The sequence below is a fragment of the Argentina anserina genome, chromosome 7 (genome assembly GCF_933775445.1).
Source record: "Argentina anserina chromosome 7, drPotAnse1.1, whole genome shotgun sequence".
Lineage (NCBI taxonomy): Eukaryota > Viridiplantae > Streptophyta > Magnoliopsida > Rosales > Rosaceae > Argentina > Argentina anserina.
The window spans coordinates 11135070-11157055 of NC_065878.1; the positions used below are offsets into that span (position 1 = coordinate 11135070).

Genomic DNA, 21986 nt, shown 5'->3' on the forward strand with positions numbered 1-21986 from the left:
GAAGTGGATCGCTGCACAGCTGAGCTGATCATCATTTTCATGCCAATATTGTTGTTTGGGACAGAGATTGAGAATATACCAGGGATGTTTGCAAGGAAATGATCGACATGAAAAAGTTGGCCCATGCCAAGGCAAAGCGATCGGGGACACTTGTGTTGTCAAAGAAGCAATCGGTATGATGCTAAATAATCAAATCCATGCATGCAAGTGGCGCCAACTTTTGTGATGTTCAGTATGAAAATGCATAACTTTTTGGCCATTGAACTGTTATTTCATCTCGGTTGGAAATTTGTGAAGTAGAAACACCCGGCAGGCCATTGTGTGTGACAAGATAGGTCTCTAAGATACCTCAACAGAATCACCTCCAGAATATGACAATAGTGTTTGTATTAGATTGAGTAGAATGATTGACATATATAAAGTCATAACCCTTGGTTTAGTTTGAAATACTCAATTTTGGTGTTACTCAGATTGCGACAACGTATATAAACCCTAACCATTCAATTGTTTTGAATGATTGATGATCTGCAGTATGTTTGACAATTGACATGGATGCTAGTTCCCACAAGAAGCTTTTAATATCTGCTTTCTTGTATGGCTCAACATTAATCTGGATTCTTTGAAGACTTAGCAAGAAGAAATGTACGTCTCGATCACTAGTATGAATTGGTTATTCAAAGTCGATCTGTACCGCCATCATTTTGAGAATGCAGGTTTGAGTGAGGGTCAAAAGATCTTCGGGAAGAGTCTATACTCACTAAATTATGGCATGGACTTCTGGTGTGTAAGATTTTAATATATGAAACAAACTACAATTAATATATATGATAATGTGATTCATGTGTGATCATGCTATGGAATTGCATCCTTATGGCGGTGTTTCATGGAAAGCTATTTTTATTCTGAAATAGTAAACTGAATGTTTTCTTTCAAAGTTTGAGCTCAAAACGATTGGTCAGCTTTGTCACCGGTTGTTTAGTCGTTGTATGGTAGTGGTAGCGTTTACAGTCGTATCTAAGGTAAACGGTCCGTAAGTTCATCAATCAAGTGATGGTGGAGGGTGGTGGTAGTAATGGTGTAATTTATCAGTTGATCAGTGAAGTCGCCAGCCGCCGCCATCGTTTTGTCGATATCATTGCTAGTCGACTGTTGAAACTTGAAATATGTACCAGTACGATGATGAGAAGGTTGATGGCCAGATAGTTATGGAGATTGGAGAAGGGTTCGATCGCTGGTTTTTCCAAAGACAGCCACACTTATTTTTTTACAAAAACAAAGACAAATCTGTATATTACATAAGAGTTTTCTAGATTCATTTTTTTTTAAAACAGCGCAATCGCGCTTCATCTTTTCTCTATCCCGACAAGAAACTTCACCAAAAGCACTATTTCATACCTTGAAATTCAATATGCATGAGCTCACAGATGGAAAGGTTACGAGCTTACAGATGTGGTGATGACACCGATGATGCTGAGAGCAGAGGGGGTTTTTCCTTTTGCTCCGGCACAGCCTACATGTGTTCTTCAAACTTCCTTTCAAATTACATTGTTCATATATAGCACTACTTGAATAACTTTTAGGTACCTCAGGGACAGAAAACGCTCCCAGATGAACCATTCATACCAATTGGTCACATTGCCTTGTCACTTTCTTTTCTAATCCACTGTTTGGCAGGTTGTCTTGGATTATGTCCTCTTTGCTCTCTGCTTCCTCGAGCTGGAACTCCTGTGCTCGTTGGTCTCATGCCTACGCGAGGAACCACCAGAATGCATGTCGGGGTGACAGGGGGTTCTCTATGTTGCTCATCAGGAGATTCTTTGGCTGCCCCAGAATTGGAGGGTGCAACTGGTGGTGTAAGAAACATACCAGGTACGATGGCAATATTTTTCTTAGGTTCAATTAGACCACCGTTTTCTTGCTACAACTTAAATATGGCCTCAAAGTTCTCTCTTCGAGCCTTCTCTGTATCAGACTGAAGAAATTTTGCACTGTCATGAGTGTCATCGTCTTCAGTTTCATCCAAGCTCTGAATTCAACATATAACAACTTGTCATCTAACTTCAGTAAAAAGAAATAAATAATACATAACGTGTGGAAAACCTGAATGTTTGTGTAATTTAGAGTCCCAAAGCCAACTACGTATAAATAATCGATGGAAACGAGATTACTACACAATTGCTAAGTGATAAGGTTACAAACAAAGAACTTTTTCAGGCCAAAGTTGACCTGGAACTCCCTCATATATGAGATCCAGTACTTTGCAAATTAGTTCAGGACATTCAAAACATAAATCATTGTAACACATGCATCAACTAGATCCAATGGCATCAATACATCCAGTTCTGAGACCAGCTCTTACAGTGACTGTAAGCGCAGCCCCGGGCATTTAATAACAAGTTGACCATTCACACACACATATAAACAGTTTGTTCTTCGTGTGTCAAGATGGCTAGACACAATTGAATTAACATAATGTGAATGAGTAATGACGTAACCAACCTGATCTATGCTATTAACATAATCTTTCCTAATCATTTGTGGGATATCCACACCACATTGTCACAACTGAGGGATTGGGTATAACTGTGTAAGTATAATTGTATAAATGTAAAGTACCCAGTTTAAACACATAATGCCCACAAATTTCTTCAATAAACATACTAATATGCATTTTTTAAGTGTAATGCCAGTCAACTCAATACTAAAAAAATGAAATATTGCAATTTGTAGTTCATAAGATGACATACAACTTGAGAGAATTTGTTGCCAACCAAATGAAGCACATGTTCTAAGTCCTGTGCATGAAAGCCTTTGCGGAAAACTGGACAGTTACCCATACTCTCTTCCACAGCTCCCCCTGTATCTAACAACAACGAAGTACTCGCTTAAAATTTTAAAGAAATAGCACAAAACTCAAACAACAATTCCTTTCAGAAATGTATTATACACATGAATGGCATCACACCAAATGTTTTGCTCGGCCATAACCATGGGACAAATGATAAGTTGGTCTACCTCATCTACTAATTATTTATCTATTTGTTCTCGACAAAAAATTCAAGAAGCCTATAATACATGGAAAAACAAAGAATGACCAATTGCAACTTAAATCTAGGTAGTGGACAAGCAATGCAAAGGGGATCATAACTCACCACCAGCATTTCACTAGGTACCAATGAGGAAATTGTCATTATATTTACAGTTCTTTATATGAAACATCTCAGCAGTGCTTGGTTTTCAAAGGGCTGCAAAAATAATCAAACGTTTGTATCTCTATTGGTACACCAACCTTCCAAATCAATAACTAGGCGACTTTTTCACTCAACTATTTAACTAAAGCTTTATGATCATGGGAGACGCTCTCATACATGCCAAGCTCAAGGAAAGAATAAGTTCATACCGAAGCTAGTATTATTATTAGAAAGAACAACAAAAGTCATCCTATGAAATCAAGATTCAGATACTGACCAAATACAAAAGTAATATGCTTATGCATTCCATCTTTTCTGGCCAAATCATCATGTTTCAATAGTTGGAAGCTTTTAACTTCTTTACTATCTTATTCTTGAAGTATTTTTTGAGCTTTCACAATTATATCTTTTTTATCATATCTCTGGCTTGGTTAACCCATCAGTCCTAAGAAAACTCCCCACTAAATATCAAGTAAATAATTTTTTATTGCTAAATGATCTCCTCAACTTCTGGTGATTCATTCAACCCACTAACAAATAATTGTGATCCAACTATGCTATACCTTTGTGATCTCTGGTCTCTCTGACAGAACACATTTGTGCACTTGATGAAGCATTGATTTTTGCCTCTGTTTGGATGCAACTCCACCACCTAATAATGCACTCACTGCCACCCAAAACACATAAAAATTAAAATACAAAACCTAGAAACCAATCTACATAGAGGTTCAAAACACACTGACCAAACAACGACTACCTGTGAAAGCAATGGAAACAAGACATCAACTTCATAAACGGCAAGACTTTACCCTCCTCTTCCTCCTCCGGCACCAAAGGACACAAACACAGTGGACAATCGCCGTCCGGATGATTCATAGCCGACAGCATCTCCACTGCTTCCTGGACACACATTCAACGAATCAGTCTCCTGCCAAGAGAAGTTACAAACAATCTCTACGCAGCAGCTCAACTCTAATTCATTGAACATCCAATTCTAAAGCAAAAATTACCTCACAAACAGCCACAAGCATCAAACAAGACGAAAGCTCGAGAGCTTTGTCTCTTATATAATTCGTTAGATGCTTCTGCCTTGGAATCCACAACATAAATATGCGGCGGTTCTTCCGGATACTAGCACCAAAACAACAACAAACACCACCAAAAACGATAAACAATCAAGTAATCTAATAGTTTAATCAACTCAAAAAGAAGTATTCTTTTCATTATAATCCATACCTGAGGACCTGCTCGGATTTCAATTACAGCTTCGACGAACTATACAGCAAAGAAAATATGAAAAAGAGTGAGAATTTGGCACTATTGAAGAACACGGAGGTTGAAAAAATGGAAGAAATTGATGAGAAAGAAGCGGGAATCGGACCTGCTGGGAGGCGACGTCGGCGGTGCGGGGTTTGATGTGGAGGCGGAGGCGGAGGCGGAGGCGGAGGCGGGGAGGGTAGGAATCGAGAACGTGGCAGTCGTCGCCGTAGACAGCCTGGACGGCTTCGAGTTCTGCGGCCACGTCCTCTTCTCGGCGGCCATTACGATCAGAGATTATCGAGGTTTCTTTTTATTTATTTTTTAGACTTTAAAAACTTTTCTACCAGAGGCTGTGTATTAATATAAAAAAACAGAAAAAAGAAAAAAGATTTACTCTCAAGTCTCAACAACCAAAAGAGTTGAGAAAAACAAAACGTTTAAACCCCATCATGTCCTGATAAACCCAATAAAACTGGGTAAGGCTGTGTAATTACGAGAGCCTCAAAAAAATGGGAATCCTCGCTCTCCCGCTAGTCATCTCCGCCCTCAAGCCCCACTCTTCCCGCCTCTTCCTCCTCCACCCCGCCCCCACTTCTCGCCTCCTCCGCCGCCGCTTCTCCACCACCCCCGTCTCCGCACTCACCGCCTCCACCTCTTCTCTCCCTCACCACTCCGACCCGATCCCCGCCGAGCCCGGCAGCAAAGCCTCCGCCCTCACTTTCCAACAGGCCATTCAGCGCCTCCAGGTCACTTCACTCTCTCTTTATTATAATAATTCAATATATATATTTGTATATGTTGTTGATCATGTGTTTTGTGTGGTGCAGGAATATTGGGCTTCGGTTGGATGCGCTATAATGCAATGCAGCAACACTGAGGTAGTGCTTGTTGTGTGTTTCTTATGTCGAAATTTCGTGCTTCTGTTAGTTTGATTGATGTGGCGGTTTTGGATGTTGATTAGGTTGGAGCTGGGACTATGAATCCATTGACTTTCCTAAGGGTGCTTGGTCCTGAACCGTGGAACGTAGCGTAAGTAATGCGTAAGTTTTTTAGGTTAATACAGTCACTTGATTCCTTATTAATGTCTGTAGCAGAGGGTTTTAGGCTTTCATTGTTTCAAATTTGCTGGTATTAGTGTCGCTACTTGTAATGGAGGATAAATGTGTCGATCATTTGTTATTTTCGAGGCTATTCGTGGTAACTGCCAGTGGGATGTCTTGCTGATAGGTACGCAGAGCCTAGTATCCGGCCTGATGACAGTCGTTACGGGGAAAACCCGAATAGGCTCCAGAGACACACTCAATTTCAGGTTCAATTCAGTTTTGTTGATACTCATTATGGCTGTATTGTTTAGAAACAAGTCATTATATTTACATTTTGTTTGGCTCAGGTTATATTGAAGCCTGATCCTGGAAACTCGCAAGACCTTTTTATCCGCAGCTTATCAGCTTTAGGTAGTACTTCACACTGTTATCTTAGTTTACAAACAGATCTTTACATGTATCTGCATAATGCATACTCGTATTGTTCCTGTATTGATAGTCTGTTCAACTTATTCCAAGTGGCCTTTAATACTGCTAAGCATCACTTAAGTAATACTGCACATAATTATATAGCTAACAAGCATTGTGAGTTTTGTGACATTGTCTGATACCTCTTTCAATATTTGAAGTTTCAGTTTTCCTTAATAACAGGAAAATAAAACGATAATTAATTACTTGGTTTCCTATAGAATAGTTTAAGAGCCTCTTACTGTTATAATCCGTACTACCTTTAAATGGGGTGGGTTCCGTGCTTGTAAGCAGGATGGGTTGCACCTTTTTTTGGTTGGACGGCAAGTGCTGGGTCTGTGAAACTGATATAAGAGTAAACCTAGTCTCTTATCCGCACTGTGGTCCCCCATTTAAAGGTGTCTTCAGGTCGGACTGCCCAATGTATACCCTTCTTAGGCATACGTTGCAGACTCCCCTCCTAGTCTACATACCTCCAAAAGAGAAGAAAAGAAAATGAATTTACCAGTCATAGATCGTACAAGAATTAACTTAAATTTTCTTTTAATCATGATCAAATTAAGAAAGGGGATCCACCAGCAAGGTTTCATAATAGCGGCGAGGCTCATGATTTTCTCTCATGTGATTTGGGGTTCGACCTGCTCAAGGTACCTCTCTAGCTATTTCATAAAGTTTTCTGCCTCCAAAGCAGTGTAGGTTGATCAGGAGTCCCCAGCTCCAAGGCTCGGGTTTGGGAAATTTCTGGGTATATCAGAGAATATTATATAGAGAGAATTCATGCTCCATGAGATGCTACTCACCGTTGCATGAGGATTAGTAAATCTTCCATTTTAAGAGGAAAATGGTAAATATGATACAAGGATCATGATTAAATGAGTTCATAGCATCTATTTTCTGTCTAATTCGAAGCAATGTACTCTGAGATTAGTCTTAATGTTTGTATCCTTTACAGGTATTGATGTCCGTTCTCATGATATACGATTTGTGGAGGACAACTGGGAGAGTCCGGTAGTATTCTGTCATTAGCTGGTCAAAAGCAATCTTTCCATGTTAGTTTTATGCAGTGTCTATTTGAACATTTGAGTGAAACCAAATTTGACTTGCTCAGTTTTTATATTTCCGTCCAATAAATCATTTATGGACATAAAAGTAATATAAATTGTATTGCGTTTATCATGATCAGTTTTAAGGATAATATATACCATTTAGCTGATGTGATATCATTTGCTTTTAAAATTCTTTAAGGTGCTTGGAGCCTGGGGTTTGGGTTGGGAAATCTGGATGGATGGGATGGAGATCACACAATTTACCTACTTTCAGCAGGTTCCTTCCTCTTCAGTGTGATACTTTTTATTTTTGGGGAATTAGCTTAAGTTAAGTTTTGTACTCTCACTCTCTCTCTCTCTCTCTCTCTCTCTCTCTCTCTCTCTCTACAGGCTGGAAGTCTTCAATTGTCACCAGTATCTGTTGAAATCACTTATGGTCTTGAGCGAATCCTCATGTTGCTTCAGGTTAGTTTAGATAATGTCTATTGTTTATTTATAAAATTATATTTTTCCCGCTTCTATTCACTTAAATTCTCCTGACTAATTGGCAGGGAGTTGATCATTTTAAGAAAATTCAATATGCTGATGGAATTACATACGGGGAGCTATTTTTGGAGAATGAGTGAGGAAACTACTTAACTACTGATTACTTTTATTTTTCCTCAGTATTGGAGATTCAGTTAATTTTCTAAGACAGTTGATCCAAAGAAATTATGTATAGTGGTCATAATTTAAAGTTTCAAAAGTTATGGGGCTATTCCTTGATCAGTGGTCATTGTATCTGCAGGGGCTCTGTACCCTGGATGTCATCATTTTCTTTCTCGCCTTTCTTCAAATAAGCACATTTAACCCAAAGTTGATAGTCAGCGATTCGGTCTTATCTTTTTTTTTTTCCCAACCTACAGATTAATTGTTAATTTTTCTTTTCTAGAACCATCATGTAAGATAGTGGAAGAGATTTGCACAAGCCAACTATTGAACCCTTGGTCTGCATGCAACCTGCAATGCCTTATTAATGAGGGGGCTTAACTTTCACATTTTTTCTTTTCCGTGATTGGCATGCTGAACTGATCTGATATTCCTGATTTCTCATATTTTTCGGTAACCTCCTCCTAACTGTGTTGGATGCATCTCTTCTCTGAAAATGATTTTTGAAAGTTTTCAATCGTTTGATACCTTAATGCTTTTTCTTTTTTGGTTCTCATTTCATTAATAGTATTTATTGGATGCATGTCCTTATGTTTCTAACAGTTGCACATTTCTAATTTTTAATTTCTAATTCCATTTTCCCTTTCTGTGTATGCTCTGTCAGTGATTGTTATTTAAAAATGTTTCACGAATAATATCAGTAACATTGAATACAATTTCATTTCAGGAAGGAAATGAGTGCATACTATCTAGAGCATGCTGGTGTGCATCACATTAAAAAACAGTTTGATCTTTCTGAGGAGGAAGCTCGTTCCTTGCTTGCTTCAGGCCTAGCAATACCTGCGTATGACAACTTTTTATTTCTCTTACGATTGCCAACCATCTTCTTTGCCTGAGTGTGATTGTTAACTGTGAATACCCTTTTTCACCATTCTCCTGTTAACTTGCCAGGTATGATCAACTTCTGAAAACATCACATGCTTTCAATATATTAGACTCTAGAGGCTTTGTTGGGGTAACAGAGCGTGCTCGTTACTTTGGTCGAATGCGTAGGTAAGACTACTTTCCCACTGAGCCAATAAATTTGGCTGAAAACTTGGTACATGTACTGTACATGCAAAGTAACTTTGCTTGCTAAGAAAGTCAATGCAGGGAATTTATTTCTGTCCTAAATTATTAGGGAGAAAAATTAGAAAAAACACTATTATAATAAAAGTTACAGAAGTCAATATTCTCTGTGCTTAATAATTCCTAGATCATGAGACATTTCTTTTTGCAATCCCATATTTTTGCAAATTATCTGTGATTGCATGCATCCTGTAAGCTGTCCACTGGCAGCGTATTTTATCTTAAGAATTGTTTTTTCTGTCATGTACGCTCATCATAGTTCATATGAACCCTTCCCTTAGGTAGTTATCTCGGTTCGTACTATATAAGATTTTACTGCTGAAGTTCTAATATTATAAGGGTTGACCTGCCAAGGACCAAACACTTAATATGTTCTCCCCAGACTTTCTTAGTCCAACAGACAGAATATAATACTACTTTCGGAATAAAAGTTGAGGGGTCTAATAGATTGATATATAAGATTTAGCTGAAGTTCTATCGTTATGGGGGCTGAACCTGCCGAGAACCAAATGCTTAATATGTTATCTTTCCCAGACTCTATTTCTCCAACAGAGAAAATATTATACTCAGGTAATTCTTTAGGATGAACTCTAAGGGGACAACAACTTATTAAGCACAGAGAAATTCATCTAACTACCTAGCCCTGTGATTTATGTTCTATGGAATGGTATATATGCTGGAATGAGATTAAACCCTTTTGCAACCAGAATATAAGATTATCACTACCACTTTTGGTTGTATGGTTTTGCTAATATTTGTAAATTTTGTTTTTATCAGTTTAGCTCGTCAGTGTGCGCAACTTTGGTTAAAGACGAGGGAATCCCTTGGTTATCCATTGGGTGTTGTTTCTGAAACTGATAATCTTATATGTCCCAAAGAGCTTGTGGAAGCAGCAGTCAAGAAGGTTAGTCCTTTATATGAAAATCTTGATATTATGGCTGTATATTCTCCCATAGTCTTTTTCTTTTTAGTAGCCATAAGGGCTCAGTGCAGTTTCTAAGTCTTGTGTTCATTATTGACTGGTTCCGGAAACTGCTTGTGCAATTGCCATTGTCTGGCACATTTTTTTCTTGTTCCCTTTAAGCTAATACTTATGGCTACACCAGGAAGCTTTTCTAGCTAAAGAAACTAGAGAGAGAAATAGTACAAACTTAGTGTACACAAGCTCTATCAAGACGAAACATAACCTTCGTTTTTTTCTTTTTTTTTTTGCTGACTCGCATCCCAGGTGCATGATACTTCAAGGTCATTTGTTTTAGAGATTGGAATTGAAGAGATGCCACCTCAAGACGTAGTTGATGCAAGCCAGCAAGTATAATTATCTTTCATATCAACTATCAAGCAAATTTTCTTTCTACGTGCAATTTATATTATTTCTTATATTCTGTAGTTGGCTGAAAACTTAAAAATTTAGGAACTGAGTTGGGTCTTAGCCTTTTTCATAAAGAAAATATCTGTTAATATGTTTATAAACCTTGTCTTCTCTAGTTCCCCCAACTGAATGCAACACTTGGACATTCTTTCCTTTGTTTCATGATTTCAGTGTTGATGTATAGTTGACCAAATATCACTAATAGCTTTTCCTTTGTAGTTAAGCTTTATTTACCTTTCTAAACTTATACTTTGTCCAGAATTCGTATATAGTCATATTACACTTGAAGGTTTTGTCCTGCAGTTGCAGGCCAAAGAATCTGTTCAAGTCTTTTGTATTCTCTTTATTATAATTATAAATCATGAATTAAGTCTTCAAAGAAGTAAATGTTCTTACATCCTGCCAGATTGGATCACCGTAGTATCTAGGGAATAGGGTTCTTGTTTTTTTGAAATCAAAACAAAAAAATAGGGCTCTTGTTTACTTAGTGTGGTTGCGTAATTTCTAGTTTCTCAGGATGTATTCTCTTAAGTTATGCTGGTTTTCTTGATGTCCACTTCTTGTTCGATATCATCTTTTCATCAATAAATTTGGTTCTTTCCACAAAAGTAGGTTGTCAAAATAAATAATAAATAATAATAATTATTATTATTATTGTTGTTGTTGTTATAATGTGTTTCAGCTCTCTCTCTCTCTCTCTCTCAGAGTGAGAGTTGTCCCTCTGGCATTCCACATTATGTGTTTTTCCATATTGAGAATTTCTCTTACTTAGCTCTGTTGATAATTGCAGCTGAAAGATCTAATAGTGCAGTTACTAGCAAAGCAAAGGCTGGGCCATGGTGAAGTGCAAGCTTTCAGCACACCTCGCAGACTTGTGGTATCATTCTATAATATTTCCCTATGCATATATATTTCTAGATTTCATTTTTTTTTTAAGAATTTGTATTTCAATGATCAACCTCTATATGTGTTTTAACTTCTTCTTTTTTGTACGTCGATCAAAGATCATCATTTATTGTTAATACTTATATAGTATCAAAGATATGTATGAAGTTGTTTTTGCTATAGGATTGTGAATTGAACAAATATTATCTCCTTACATCTTTATATTCCAACTCATATATCTAAAGCTTCTTCTTCTTTTCATAATCACATGTTGTACTTATTGAGAATAAGTATTGTTTATAATTTTGTGTTTATGCAAGCCAAGGAAGATGTGAAAATCAACCTTTTGCACGAATTGGAATTAAATTAAGTACATTGGTCTTACGGAATTCTCTTACTTCTTATGATTATGTTCTGAGATTGATATTTACTTTCACACTTCCAGGTATCTGTTGGGAATCTCTGCACTAAACAACTGGAGAATGACGTTGAGGTTCGAGGGCCTCCTGTTTCAAAATCTTTTGATGATCAAGGAAATCCTACAAAGGTGATTTTGGACTCCCACTCCTTCTCTTCTTGGCCCAATGTACCTCTTTATCTTATTTGCCTACTAAGGGTTATTGCTCGTGCATGCTAATGTTACCTAGGATTTCTCCATTCTCATGGTATTGTGTGATAAAGGATTTGTAAATATTGATATTTGTCAGGCTGCCGAGGGATTCTGCCGGAGGTACTCTGTACCATTGAACTCATTATATCGAAAGACTGATGGTGAGTATAAGACCATTTTCTTCTCAAAACCTTTTCCCTTTTAACTTTGTAGATGCATGCATGAAATACCTAGTTATGTTTTCAAGCTGTTATATAACTGATAAATTAATTTTTGTTGCTACATTCTAGATGTCCATTCTTCTTACTAGAACTTTGTTATCTACTTTTGCAGGGAAAACAAAATATATTTATGCTCGTGTAGTAGAGTCTGCTCGACTTGCTTTGGAGGTCTGACTTCTCATCTCTTCCTTTTGATTACCTTAATTCTTAAATTCTGTGTACTTTTTTGTTTTTGTTTTGTTATTTCAGTGGAGTAATGTAGTTATGTAGTAATACATGCACTCAGCAATGCCCATGTTCTGTTCTGTTGATTACTTAAGTCAGAAATGAAAATGATTATCTATACTCTTTGTATATATGTATCTTTGCTTTGTGAATCATTTGCATTTGATGGGGAAAAACAGCTAGGTAGGAATTACTCTGTCATCTATGTTGAACTGGAGATGACTGCATTTTATTTTACATACTAATCATGCTAAAACATAGTTCCAAGCATTGTTGTATCTCCTTCTCCTGTATATTAGTCATATGTATTTGAACCCTATTAGTCTCTGCTGTGGACCTTTAGTTCACTGTCCTCATATAGTTCCTGCATACAGAAAATTTTGTATACACTTGTTACCTTTCTATTTATTTTACCTATTAAAAGTTTGAGAATAGGGCGTTGCGCCCCCGATGCCTCTAATCATTGGCTTTACCCGATAGGTTTTGTCTGAGGATTTGCCCAATGCAATTGCTAGAATATCATTTCCAAAATCAATGCGTTGGAACTCTCAGGTATGCTAAAATTGTGCTGAAATGATGTCATGTGGTTTAAATGTGGTTAGAAAATATGGTCTGTTAAGCATTATTCTTATCTAAATCTTTGATTTCAGATATCATCACTTATATAAGAGGAGCATGCTAACATGTATTAGAGTTCCATTTAGCTGATGTGTTTCTTGTTACTATGTAGGTTATGTTTACCAGACCTATTCGTTGGATTTTAGCAATGCATGGAGATGTAGTTGTGCCCTTTACTTTTGCTCAAATTTTGAGGTAATCAGGCTGATTGCTGGACTTTTTGGGATTACATTACTTTGCAACAGTATTATTTGTCTAAGGAGTTAAATGTTAAAGTAATAGTCTTTCTCGACTGAAATGCATTCATAAAAGGTGGAGTATTTAGTATTCTATATCTAAGAAATTCAGCACCAGTAACTATCCCTTGAACTATCAAATGGGCCCATGTTATTGGCCTGGTACAGACATGAGTAACAATGTCTGGGCAACTGAACTTCCTACTATAACTTGCACAAACATTCTCTTTGTTGACCTTATTTTGCCATGGTTTAGCTAAAGGATAAATAGAATACATGTTTTGTGATTGTAAATCGTACTTTACAGCCTGTGAGGCAAGTAGGATAGTATTAACATTGAACTACACTCTTGTATGTGATTTCCTTGTCCCAAGCTTTGTATTGAACTGTTAAGTTTGTAGGTGGATCATAAATAAATTTGGAGATGACATAGAGCTTCAGCCTTAAGCTTTAGTGAGGTCGTGCAACTGTCGAGTTGGGTCCCAAATGGGAATTATCTCATGCCACTGTTAATTGATGGCACAATTCTGTGCAGTATAGCACTAATTTGATGTGGTTCCTGTTAGGAGAGTATATTTCGTTAACATAAATCCTATTTAATGTAAATCAGTGTATTGTTTTCTTAAACTTTGACTGTACAATATTAATAATAAAATAGTTGCCATATTTGAATATCTGATATTTTTACCAGTGTGATTTTTTCTTTATATGGCCGGGCACTATACTTGTTGTGATTCTTTTTTTTCTCTCTTTTTTTTAACTGGATGCAGTGGTAACCTGTCTTATGGTCTTCGTAACACTCCTTCCGCTACTGTCACGGTATGTGTTGAACTTCAAATTTTTTCATGTCCTATTGTCATCATCCTCTTCATTGTTTTTTTTTTCTCAAAATTGATTGTTGTCTGATTTGCATATTGGTTACAACCTAGAAAGATTGATCTAACAGGTGGTTTATGTTATAGTTTATTAGGCCGAAGTTAATATAGCACTAGAGCCGACTTTGGAATGCATTAGAAACTCTGTTATGTGTGATCTCTTGTTTCTTCTTTTCCTTTTCATAATCTCCCTCTAATTTTCCAGATTTCTATTCAATCTGCAATTAGATAGAACCCTGGGGAGTGCCACTTTAATTGTACATAATTTTAAATGTCACTTGAAAAGATATTACTAGCTCTATGCTTTTGGAATTGGAACTTTATTTTAGGTTTTATTAGATCTCTCTCTTTGCCCCTTTGTATGTGCTGCCTTTTAACTCCATTTGCTTTGTGGAGCTTACAATGCAATATGTTTGTAGAGTATTTCCTTAAGCTTTTCACCTTAGCTTACCTTTTCAATCATAGGCCAATCCGTGGCAATCATCTGTGAATTTCTTTTCATGTTCAGTTTCCTGGCTGATGTTGCTCTATATATTGTTGTGGTTCATTGTCGCTCAACATAGAGCATTGTTCTTGGTTGCTCTAAGGGCAATGTATCAAACTAATATATAAACTACATAGTTCTAAAATTCTACCTTAGGCTTGCAAATGCTAATATGCTACGCTAATTTATATTTTCTATTCTAAGATGCTAGAGTTTATGTAATTTTAACTGCGGAAAGTTTTACAGGTTGAAACTGCGGAATCGTATGCTGGTGTAATGAGGAATGCAGGGATCAATATTGAAATGGAGGTATAGGGATTTGACACCTATTTCTGAAGATCTCTCTCTCTCTCTCTCTCTCTCTCTCTCACACACACACACACACACACACACACACACAAGCACGTGTTTTAGGCTGAGTATTGATGGTGGGAGCTTGTTATACTTACAGGAACGTAAGAAAAAAGTAATAGAATGTTCAAATACATTAGCCAGAAGTGTAAATGGGCAAGCATTTATTCCAGATGGCTTGCTTAATGAGGTTGGTATTTGGTTGTCTTTGGGTTTCAGACATAAGCATGTCATCTAAATCTGCCAACATAAACTGTAGGTTGTAAATCTTGTTGAGGCTCCTGTTCCAGTCCTTGGGGAGTTTAAAAGGTCCTTCTTAGAGCTTCCTAGCGATCTTCTGACGATGGTAAGTGGTTAAATTTTATGGAGTATTATAGCTAGTGTCATTTCACCTTACATCTGCATGCATGCCCCATCATGCATTGAGTTGATGTATCTGATTTTGGTAATTATAATTATAATAATAACAAGTATAATTATAATTATAATTACAAAAAAAAAAGGGTAGTCCTTTCTGCCTATGTGAGTGGCCAAGTTAAATAAAGGTTGATATACTCTGACACTGACCAAGTACTCAACGTCATGCTTTACTACATCAGCAATTTTTAATAATCTCTAGTGCATTTAAGTTTAATTGCTCAAAAACCTTACCCGAATCCTTGCAATTTTTTGATGGGGAATTTTGCATTAGGATGGTTATTGAAAAGTCTATTCCAAATGGCTAGAAGTGATTGATAGCCTCAACATTCTGGTATAATGAAGTACTTGGCTGTGGAAACATGTCGAAGTTCTTGGGCAACTCTTTTAGCTTGATTGAATCATGAATATCATAAGTTGTTGAAGTTGTTCCAATATCTAAATAGCAACAGCTGTAAAATTTAATTTGTCTGTGCACAATGGTTGTGTAGATTTTTTACTTCTATCTTCATAATTATTTTGATTCTGTTGACTGTTTTAAGCGATCCTGCAGGTTATGCAGAAGCATCAGAAGTACTTTTCTGTGAGAAATGAGAATGGAGGGCTGTTGCCTTACTTCATTGCTGTGAGACATGCTTTCAGTCATATAGTTGTTGACTTGTTATGTAATTGTTGATTCAATTAAGCTGGTATTTCTAATTTTGTTGGTGACTTCGGGATTTGTCCTTTAGGTGGCAAATGGAGCAATTGACGAGAGAGTGGTTAGAAAAGGAAATGAAGCTGTATTGAGGTAAAGCTTGGACCTAACTAAATGTTTATTGATTGGATCTGGGATCTTGTTAATCTGGTCTCAACAGAAAAATAAAAAGAGGAACAAAAACTTTCAGTATTTATCTTCTCCAGAAATCCCCACGAATCGGTGATCACTTTCTCATCAATACACCGAAATAAAATTCTATTGGAAATACATTCTTTACTTTAAAGCTCGGTAAAGTTCAATTGCCCACAAGATAAGTTGTGAGCTGTACCAAAACAAAAAGTTTAATAAAATCATATGCAATGGTATTCAGGAACATTTCAAATTCTAGAATGTGATTCAGTAGAAAGGGAAAAGTAAACTAAACCTTTTTTTTTTGTGTTTTCTTATTTCAGATTTCCTTTCTTCTATTTTTAAAGCTAAAAAGAAGTATTCTTTTTTGGTAAATCTATTGGGCTAGGCTAGTAAGGTGTCTGGGAAAAGAACAGTACTGTGGAAAGTACTGTGTTCTGGTAGAAATTCACGTATGTTTCCCCCACTTCTATTTCCTCATTTCGGTGATAAAGTATTATGTTTCTCTATTCTTGCAGAGCTCGCTATGAAGATGCTAAATTTTTCTATGAGATGGATACACGGAAAAGTTTTTCGGAATTTAGAAGTCAACTGAAGGGGATTCTTTTCCATGTAAGTCCTTTTATTGAACTCCAAATTGAACAGAGCACAATCTTTCACATTTAGACATGACACTGGAAGTTGACATGTTAAAATTGGTCTATGAGGTCTCGTTAGCATTGTTTAGTTGGCATTACTTTCTATTGTTTAGGAAAAGATCACAATACCTTGTATATGTTTTTGAACTAAGAAAAGGCAGTTCCTGACTTTTGCATCAGCGTAATGTAGAAACATGAGTTGATTTGTTGGATCTCTTTGTAGCTCTTTTATTTTGACATGTGAAACCATATAGGAGAAGTTGGGGACAATGCTGGAGAAGGTGCAGCGTCTTGAGAATATGGTTGGCAAACTGACTTTAGTCCTTGGAATGGATGACAATACAATTAAAATTGTCCAGCATGCTGCATCCCTTGCTATGTCGGATCTAGCTACAGCAGTTGTCACAGAATTCACTTCTCTTTCAGGAGTAATGGCTCGCCACTATGCTCTTAGAGATGGCAATTCAGAGCAGGTCTGTTTTAAACTCTAAATTGTTATTTTTGTTTCATGTGTGTACCTATACGTGATAGTAAACTCAAGTTGAGTTCTTCTTAACTATACCTCTTTCTCTATTTTTTGTTGGTGTGGCAGGTTGCAGAGGCTTTGTTTGAGATTATGCTTCCTAGATTTTCTGGAGATATGCTTCCTAAAACTGATGCAGGCATAGTTCTGTCAGTAGCTGACAGGTGATTCTGATAACTGCTAATTATTAGTCTTACGTGGGAGTTAGATTGTGGGGACATAAAACACCTGTATACTTGACATTGTTTCACAATTCCATTTATTTTTGGTATTTTGAAAATATCTGAAGAAGATATATTGAAGGGGTGAACGTTGTGAGAACATTCCCCATGATTGACTGATTCCTCAAGAAAATTTTGAAAACAAAACCCAAATACAGGTTGTTATCAGTTCCTCATATTTGCATGGAATAATGCATCTTTAAATGCTTTATCCCCTATCCATATAAGGTTACATGGTTTACTCTACTTATTGCAAAATTCTAAACTATATGTTTCTTTCAGATTAGATAGCCTTGTCGGATTATTTGCTGCTGGTTGTCAGCCCAGTTCTACTAATGACCCATTTGGCCTGCGACGAATATCTTATGGTCTTGTAAGTTCTGTGATCATTGCGACACTTTGAGGCTCAGGCACTGCTAGCTAAACCTAAGAAATTGAAATTTGTTCCCTCCAGGTCCAGGTGTTGGTGGAAAAAGATAAGTATCTGGATTTACAACAAGCTTTGGAACTTGCAGCAGATGTGCAACCCTTGAAAGTAGACGCCACTACTGTAAAAGATGTATGAGAACAAGTCCTTTTTCTAAGTTATAAATAGTAAATATAGAGCCTAATTCACCACCTCAAATAAACAAATCTATTCACACGATATTTTAATAGGAACCCACTTTTGTTATAAGCTACACAATGATGCAAAGAGGGTCTTATGTAGGGTCACCGTCTCAAACCAGTTATAGGTTTGAGTTGGTGGTAAATTTCATTACTCATTTATTCTTTATTCATCTAATTTCATTAATAATATGAACTCCGTTTCTTTTCTTTTTTCTCATGGTGTCTTCAAAATCCAGAACTGCCTTTTCCACATATTTGTGCCTACATTGCCTTTGTTTTCCTTTTATTATTTTTGTAGTGCATTCTACTTATATTATGCATATTTTTCCTTCTCTAGGCACATCAATTCATTACTCGGAGACTAGAACAATATCTGGTATGTATACTTTATCATGTGACTACTCTGTTGTCTTTCCCACTATTTTGTTCCATTTGTTTTTGAGTATTCTGTATGTGAGAGTTTTAGTTACAGACAGGAATTGCTTGCTTGTATGTCTATTATAGGGAAGCATAAGTTCGTAACTCTCAAACCCCAATATCAAAAAAATTTGAATTTTTGTAAAGGTCCAATCCTCATGGATATATATAATTTTTTTGGGATTGTGTAGCTTTGAAGACCAACTATTTTAACTTGCACAGATAGAAAATACTTCGGCTTTAGGTTTTCTTCATAGATTGAGATTGTGGGGTCATGTAATATCCTTTGATACATTTTGTTTACAGGTTGATAAGGGAATAAGTTCAGAAGTGGTACGATCTGTCCTTGCTGAGCGTGCAAACCGACCTTATCTTGCAGCAAGGACTGCTTGTAAAGTAAGTTTCTTTATTTACTTCTGCTGATCCTCCTCTGAAGTATATTTGACAATATGTCAACAGTTGAAGATCATGTCTCTTTATTATCAATTGTAGATGGAAGCCTTGTTGAAAGGCGAGCTTTTTCCGAAGGTTCTTGAAGCATATTCTCGTCCTACAAGAATTGTCCGTGGAAAGGATGTGGACCCTCATATTGAGGTACTCTTTCTCTTCAATATTTGTGTCGAAGTTGGTCTCCAAGACTGTAAACATAGTTTTTTTTTGGACGATCCTGGAACATGAATGGGAGTTTGCGGTTTCAGCTTGAGAGTTGAACATGCATATTGGGGTCTGGGGCTGTTTAATTTTCTCTCAGAATTGTTATACGTGAAATCAACAGAAACTTGCAATATTACTTAACTTATGTATAGATGTAGACATGTAGTCATTTTAACTGCTCTATCCTACCGTGTATATGCTGTTTTAACATATTAATTATTCAACTGATGATTCTTGAAATTTAATTTGGATATGGAACCATTTTTCTTATTTGTCGTATCAATAGCTGTAATTCCGTATCCATGTCTCGTGAACCAATTTTAAACCACATGATGGATGCAATTAAACATTTGTCCAATGTTTACTGCCATTATAACTACAGTATCATGTGGTGTTAATGTAGTACACCAAAATGTGGTAGTTCTTTATTGGATGCTTTTGTCTTGCTAGGTAGGCCTGATATGTGACTTTATCAAAAGCTAATTCAATGGCACAATTTAATATTTGTTTGAATTCCTCCCAAGCTGATAATGTTGCAATTCCTTTAAATAAATAAAAAAACAGGTGGATGAGGCAGCCTTTGAGACAGATGAAGAGAGAGATCTATGGATTTCATTTTTATCGGTTACAAACAAAATATGCGATGGTAGTTTTCCTATCTACAATGGTATTCCAATCTGCTGTACAGTTGGTTTTGTCTTTGACAGCATATTAAGTAACCTTCAACATCTTTTTGTCTTCAAGGAATTGAGGTTGATGAGTTTGTCAACATATCAGCACAGCTAGTACAACCGCTTGATGATTTCTTTAATCATGTTTTTGTAATGGTGGTATGCTTCCGGTACCCATTTTATTGCATCAATTTCATTTTCACAGCTAGCACATGTGTCAATAGTAAGAATAGTAGTTGCCGTAAACTATTTCAGAATGAGGATTTTTGTAGTTCTGTTTAGGCTGTCATTCAACTCTCAGTCACATTGCCGTAGTTAATTTCTGAAAGAGAATAATATGAACCTCAAGGGCCATATAAATAAACCTGAGAAAGAATTCCATAACAAATTTATGCATTGCATAATGGACCCTTGCGCAGTTGCTTGGAGCAACATAACGGTCTTTAGTTGTTTATCACTGTTTGCATCGGTTAATAGTGCATTTGAACCTACATATGATATCAATAAATTTCTAATTATTCATCCATGGAGTTGAGGGAAAACGGAATGCCAATTTTTTCTTATGTATGCGCAGGAAGATGAAAGAATTCGAAAGAACAGGCTTGCTTTGCTGAAAAGAGTTGCTGACCTTCCAAGAGGAGTAGCTGACCTATCAATTTTGCCCGGATTTTGAATGGTCAGTTGCGTTTTCCTTTCATCATTTTGCCAAAGGAAAAAGAAACTTACAACTCAGAACTCATGCAACCCTTATCCCTGTTCTTCATAGTAAATGAATATCAATTTTTGCCATAGAGAAAAATTTGCTAAAGGAAGAACAAAAAAAAGGCACCACAGCAGTACAGCTTACTAGCTTTGTTATGTTAGAACTGAGAAATTAAAGAGTTAGTGGTTGTTGTGCAAGTCCATTTTTGCAGTTATGGACTGCAACCTCTCCTTTTTGTAAGAACTAAGATCTAATGTAAGTTGTGCAAGTTACTGATTTGTTTGGGAAAACAGAGGTGGGAGAAAGTTATGTGAGTTACCTAGGTACAGAGAGAGAAACGTGATTGTAATTTACACGACATTTATCATTCAGCTATTGAAACAAGTTTACAACAAAGTTTTGCGAAAATTGGAAAGAATTTTCCTAGTATCTCTGGATGTTTCTCTTTTAACATAGATCCAGTGATGATCATTTCTTTGTTCAGCTTTTTCACCACAAGAACACACCACTCCTAAGATTGATTTTGTTGCTATAGCTTGAAGCACTTTGTCCGTGTAGAGTGAATTAGCAGGACGTCCATTCTTCTATTCGATCTAAATTCCGAACTACAAGATAATATATTTTGATGCAAATTCATTTAACATAGATTCCATGACGTTCAAGCAAATTGCAGATGCAGATAGCTTTCAAGTGAAGCGATTCTTGCTGCATCATCTCTTTATAGCTTTCTTGTCCAGTTATTTTCCAAGAATCTTGACTTGATGAAGTCCATATTGATGTAAATAAGCAAAATATTTTTGGAGTTGATGAAAATTGGGTTAGGACTTGGGATTAAACTACGTTAGTGACACAATTTCACTCCAATGTAATTGGAAAAAAAATATTATCTCTGAAATTAAAAATGTATCCTAAACTTCAGTGTAATTAATTATTTGTCTTTATTATTTGGAAAACAAATTTATATGAACTTCTTTATGTACTTTTTGATCATTGAATTTCAGGTTATGGTGAAGAATTGTTACATCGTTTTATGGTAAGTTCATTTATAGATGAAAATGATCCAAAAAAAGTATATATAGATGAAAATGACAACTTGTCCATTTAATAAACGTGGGGGAGAAAATTGAAGATGACCTCTATGACTTTATTCACTAATTCACCTCCGCAAAAGGTCATAAAATTTTCAACACGCTGCCAATAATGCAAAGTGAGCCACTGTCAAAAATGGTTGAAACGCGACGTTGTTGCAACTCGTTCATCCAAGATAAGCCTTAAACTTGTTCCAGCAATGCACCCACCCAAAATCATGAATCATGAGCTACATTGTCTTTATTGGCTAGAAGAACAACTCTTGTCCGTGGTGTATTAGATCTCAATGGAGGAAGCACCCCGTTATCTCGATCATTATGTGCTAATTTTTCGATAAGTTTTTGAGTCATGGGGCTCTTGGGATTGGTATTCAACTATTCCATTTGATCGGCATGCCCACCGGTGGCCCATGTCCTATTTGATCCCAAATAAACACCACACTCGATCAGAATGTGCAATCTGTTGAGGAAGAATCTAACTTCAGCTCCGAAAATATATGGTAAAATCAATTGAAAATGTAGGTGTATCATGTATGTACAAATGTACCCCCCATA

General features: G+C 36.5%; 2 protein-coding genes across 6 annotated transcripts; one reads left to right on the top strand and one right to left on the bottom strand.

Annotated features, from left to right (window-relative positions):
• Nucleotides 1-1371: 1371 nt before the first annotated feature.
• On the bottom strand, nucleotides 1372-4899 carry LOC126803578 (uncharacterized). The gene is given in 9 exon segments (XM_050531363.1): nucleotides 1372-2026; nucleotides 2748-2863; nucleotides 3755-3858; nucleotides 3949-4091; nucleotides 4202-4283; nucleotides 4285-4322; nucleotides 4428-4466; nucleotides 4573-4757; nucleotides 4863-4899. Coding segments are annotated over 9 exon segments (852 nt in total). The 3' UTR covers nucleotides 1372-1918.
• A 40-nt stretch (nucleotides 4900-4939) lies between these two features.
• LOC126803035 (glycine--tRNA ligase, chloroplastic/mitochondrial 2) lies at nucleotides 4940-21338 on the top strand. 5 transcript variants are annotated; one of them, XM_050530772.1, is made up of 37 exons: nucleotides 4940-5197; nucleotides 5279-5329; nucleotides 5413-5480; nucleotides 5679-5760; nucleotides 5842-5905; nucleotides 6915-6970; nucleotides 7208-7285; nucleotides 7399-7473; nucleotides 7560-7630; nucleotides 8384-8500; nucleotides 8608-8709; nucleotides 9562-9688; nucleotides 10013-10096; nucleotides 10947-11033; nucleotides 11487-11588; nucleotides 11749-11812; nucleotides 11985-12040; nucleotides 12578-12649; nucleotides 12828-12910; nucleotides 13722-13770; nucleotides 14557-14619; nucleotides 14762-14851; nucleotides 14921-15007; nucleotides 15632-15703; nucleotides 15810-15868; nucleotides 16426-16519; nucleotides 16800-17018; nucleotides 17138-17232; nucleotides 17572-17662; nucleotides 17744-17848; nucleotides 18236-18274; nucleotides 18622-18711; nucleotides 18808-18909; nucleotides 19534-19615; nucleotides 19714-19799; nucleotides 20215-20316; nucleotides 21007-21338. In XM_050530772.1, exons 1-36 carry the CDS (start codon nucleotides 4961-4963, stop codon nucleotides 20311-20313), a joined length of 3198 nt encoding a protein of 1065 aa, XP_050386729.1. In that variant the 5' UTR covers nucleotides 4940-4960; the 3' UTR covers nucleotides 20314-20316; nucleotides 21007-21338. The 5 variants fall into 5 exon arrangements, with proteins under 5 accessions (XP_050386729.1, XP_050386730.1, XP_050386728.1 ...); XM_050530773.1 differs by having other exon boundaries at nucleotides 21017-21338; XM_050530771.1 differs by lacking the exon at nucleotides 21007-21338 and having other exon boundaries at nucleotides 20215-20739.
• Nucleotides 21339-21986: the final 648 nt, after the last annotated feature.

Bases quoted from the DNA above. Each gene is read 5' to 3' on its own strand.
- LOC126803035 (XM_050530772.1), top strand. From the start codon at position 4,961: ATGGGAATCCTCGCTCTCCCGCTAGTCATCTCCGCCCTCAAGCCCCAC. The intron at 8,501-8,607 runs GTATGACAACTT...TTAACTTGCCAG, and splicing joins TCAGGCCTAGCAATACCTGC to GTATGATCAACTTCTGAAAA. The intron at 16,520-16,799 runs GTAAGTCCTTTT...GAAACCATATAG, and splicing joins TGAAGGGGATTCTTTTCCAT to GAGAAGTTGGGGACAATGCT.